Genomic DNA, 3422 nt, shown 5'->3' on the forward strand with positions numbered 1-3422 from the left:
TGACACATTTCTTGGAACGTAGACTTTTCGTTGTATGCCTACAGCTGGCGACGTATGGTTGGCTTCGTTTCACAAAATTAAGTACATACTTTATAGTTTATTACGTAGGGTGACGTGCTACAGAGAAAAGTACAAATGGCTCCATGCTATTTAAAAACAAATCATGTCCACTAGTGACAGAGTTGTCACGACTGGTCTGCTTTCAAGTTTTCAAGGGATTAACTAAATTGTGTCGCAGCCATATCTAAACTCGCTAAAAAGACAACGCAACATCGCCGGGTTCCATTACCAGGTCGCATACAAACTTCAATTCCCAGCATGCCACGCCAACTTGAGGCAGGACTTCCCCGCCACGTGACCACCTAAACGTCCAACCGAACGCCGCGTTACAGCTGCTGTGTCGAGCTGGGTTTGTAAGAAGGAATGGCGACGATCGAGGGGAAGAAGACGCTTGCTGCTCGGAGCTAAACCGACCATACAGCGCGGGGATCCTAAGTGTTAAAACGCAGGTATGCTCGATTGCGAAATATAACCCTAAGCCCGCGCTGTCGGTGCCGTACCGTCAAATTGCAACGCTGCGGAAATCCTTTGCGCACATTCGTGCATTTAGTACGCGGAACTGTTTTTAGCTGGCTAACCACAAATATAGCGTAGGCATCCCCCTCTCATTTAGCTTAACAGCGAGCCAAAGAGGCTTTAGAAAAAAAACAAGACTAAAAGGAAATGACATCAGCGATACGCTGCGGTGGCTACTGCTACGTTTAAACCATGACCATGCTTTTAATGTCAACAAAGGCGAATAAAGGAAACTTATTTCAACTTAGAAAAAAAAAAACATATCTCTCTCTCTCTCTCTCTATATATATATATATATATATATACATACATACACACACACACGCACACACTGCCTGGCCAAAAAAAAAAGTCACCACCTGCATTTAACTAAGCAAATAGGTAAGCATTAGATAATTACTGCAGTGATTAATAAGAAAAAGAAAACAACTAAGGAGATTGCTGAAACTACTAAAATTGGGCTAAGAACCGTCCAACGCATTATTAAAACCTGGAAGGATGGTGGTGAACCATCATCTTCGAGGAAGACACGCTGAATGATCGTGAACGGCGATCACTTAAACGTTTCGTGAAATCATATCGTAAAAAATAAACAGTAGAACTCGCGGCTATGTTTAATAGTGAAAGTAAGTCACACGCACAATGCGAAGAGAACTCAAGGGGTTGGGACTGAACGGCTGTGTAGCCTGAAGAAAACCACTAATCAGTGAGGCTAATCGGAAAAAAAGGCTTAAATTTGCTCGGGATCTGGGCTTGGTGCCGTTGGTCAGGTCTAGGTTCAGCAACGTTATGTGCCCAAAGAATGAGGTCAGCTGATTACCTGAATATACTGAATCCATCAATGGATTTTTTTTCTGCCCTGATGGCACGGGCGTATTCCAAGATGACAATAACGCGATTAATCTGGCTCAAACTGTGAATGAGTGGTTCAGGGAGGCATGAGACATCGTTTTCACACAAGGATCGGCTGCCACAGACCATAACCCCATTGAGGATCTTTGGGATGTTCTGGAGAAGACTTTGTGCAGCGGTTCGACTCTCCCATCATCAATACAAGATCTTGGCGGAAAATTCATGCAACTCTGTTGTTGTGACATTGCAGAAGTTTATCGAAACAATGCCACGGCAAATGCGTGCCCTAATCAAAGCTAAAGACGGTCCAACGAAATATTAGAGTGTGTGACTTTTTTTTGGACGGGCAGTCTATAATTGCTATACAATATATATAATTGAGTTTATATAGGTAGCAATACGTTATTATTGAATATATAAGTATTTGGCTCGCCCCATAACACCCACTATTAATTAGTTAATACAGGATATCGATTACTTGAGTTTGTCTCTGTGTCTTCAGTATAGCACAAGCCTATTAAGTTCCCTTTCAGTTTTTAGCTGGAAATCTCCTAGGGGCAGTGCAAGGTTGCGCAATCAGCTGGATATCTGCACTGTATAAAAGCTGGAATGGCTCTTTTTACCTCAGTCCTTGTTCTAGGACTCCACGGTTTTGGGTGTTTTCCAGGTTTTATTCGGTTAATTTATCCAGGTAACTCTGTAGTCCTGCTTTCGTGATACAGGCCCCAGGACCGAAAGGGTTTCTGGATTGAGTATTGGCTACTATTTGTAAACTATTATTTGTAAACTAAACTTTGAGACTTGGAAGTGTTGCCAGCTGTATTGGACTGAATGGACACTAGGATGTCCGTGCTCTGAAGCAGACCTGGGTCAAGTACGTAATCGTCTTGGATTCAAATACTTTTCTACGCATTACTCAGCTTGTCTGGTGGATTGGAACCTGCGAAATACTCTCAAAAAGTTAAAACCGTGCCTTCTGGTCACCTTGGGTTGGCCGTCAGTTGCACCAGGGCAAGATCAGTCGAGCACAGACGAGTATTTGGATCCAAAACAATTACCCATTTGACCCAGATCTTCTCTGAAGTGAGGAAAACGAACCGCAATCTGGCCGAACCCTGGTCTTGCTTCAGCCTCCGCTCTCCCTCCCTGGCAGGCTCCGCGGCTCCGCGGCGCAGTGATGGAGGCGGCGGGACTAGAGGCCGGGGTGACGATGACGCAGCCGGGCCTGGTCTCCCCGGCGCCCCCGGCCGCCCCGGCCCCCGGCGCGAGAGCCCGGGAGAGGAGGAAGACTCCGGCCTTCCTCTCCAACCTGGGCAAGCCCACCCTGCGCGGGATCAGGAAGTGCCCGCAGTGCGGCGTGTACAACGGCACGCGCGGCCTGAGCTGCAAGAACAAGGCGTGCGGGGCGGTGTTCCGCGACGGGGGCGGCGGCCGGGGCGCCAAGAAGGGCGGGGCAGAGGTGGTGCGGCTGGTGATCGACGGAGGGGGGGGCGGGGGGGCAGGAGGGGAGGCGGGCGGGGCCGGGGGCGCGGCCGGCGGGACGCAGGTCTTCTCGGTGCGCCAGAGGGGCCGCGGCCCGGAGCAGCGGGGCTTCGTGGAGCTGACGCTGACGGACACGGCCATCGCCACGGCGGACGGGACGGTGCTGACCCGCGTCAGCCTGGGCCGCTGCTTCCTGCCCGCCTGCCGCCAGGGCCAGGGCCAGGGCCGCGGCCACGCCCTGCCGCGCCCCCAGCAGCGCCCGGAGAGCCCGTGCGCGCACGTGAAGCTGGCGATGGACTGCCACGCCCAGGCCGCGCCGCTGGCGCTGAAGAGCTCGGTCCTGGACTCGCTCCGGGCGTCCGCCCCGGCGCGGGAGGAGCTGTGGCAGCTGGCCACCCAGTCCCCGGGGCCCCTGGTGCAGCGCGTGTCCCGCGGCACCCTGGTGGTCAAGTGCCACGTGTCCGACTCCCACCCCCTGGGGCTCCTGCACCTCACCGTGGGAGCGGGGCGCG

The 3422-nt window shown here is 51.8% G+C and overlaps 1 protein-coding gene across 1 annotated transcript in view; it reads left to right on the forward strand.

Moving 5' to 3' along the window:
• The first annotated feature begins 410 nt into the window (after positions 1 to 410).
• c12h2orf42 (chromosome 12 C2orf42 homolog) overlaps positions 411 to 3422 on the forward strand; it is a 7437-nt gene continuing 4425 nt past the window's right edge. Inside the window, exons 1-2 of the mRNA XM_061262180.1 lie at positions 411 to 509; positions 2582 to 3422. The exon at positions 2582 to 3422 is cut by the window's right edge and continues 252 nt beyond it. Of these exons, the coding sequence (XP_061118164.1) occupies positions 2606 to 3422 (817 nt within the window). The 5' untranslated portion in view covers positions 411 to 509; positions 2582 to 2605. The remainder of the gene's footprint in view (positions 510 to 2581) is intronic.

Source organism: Conger conger, chromosome 12 (genome assembly GCF_963514075.1).
Source record: "Conger conger chromosome 12, fConCon1.1, whole genome shotgun sequence".
NCBI classification, from domain to species: domain Eukaryota; kingdom Metazoa; phylum Chordata; class Actinopteri; order Anguilliformes; family Congridae; genus Conger; species Conger conger.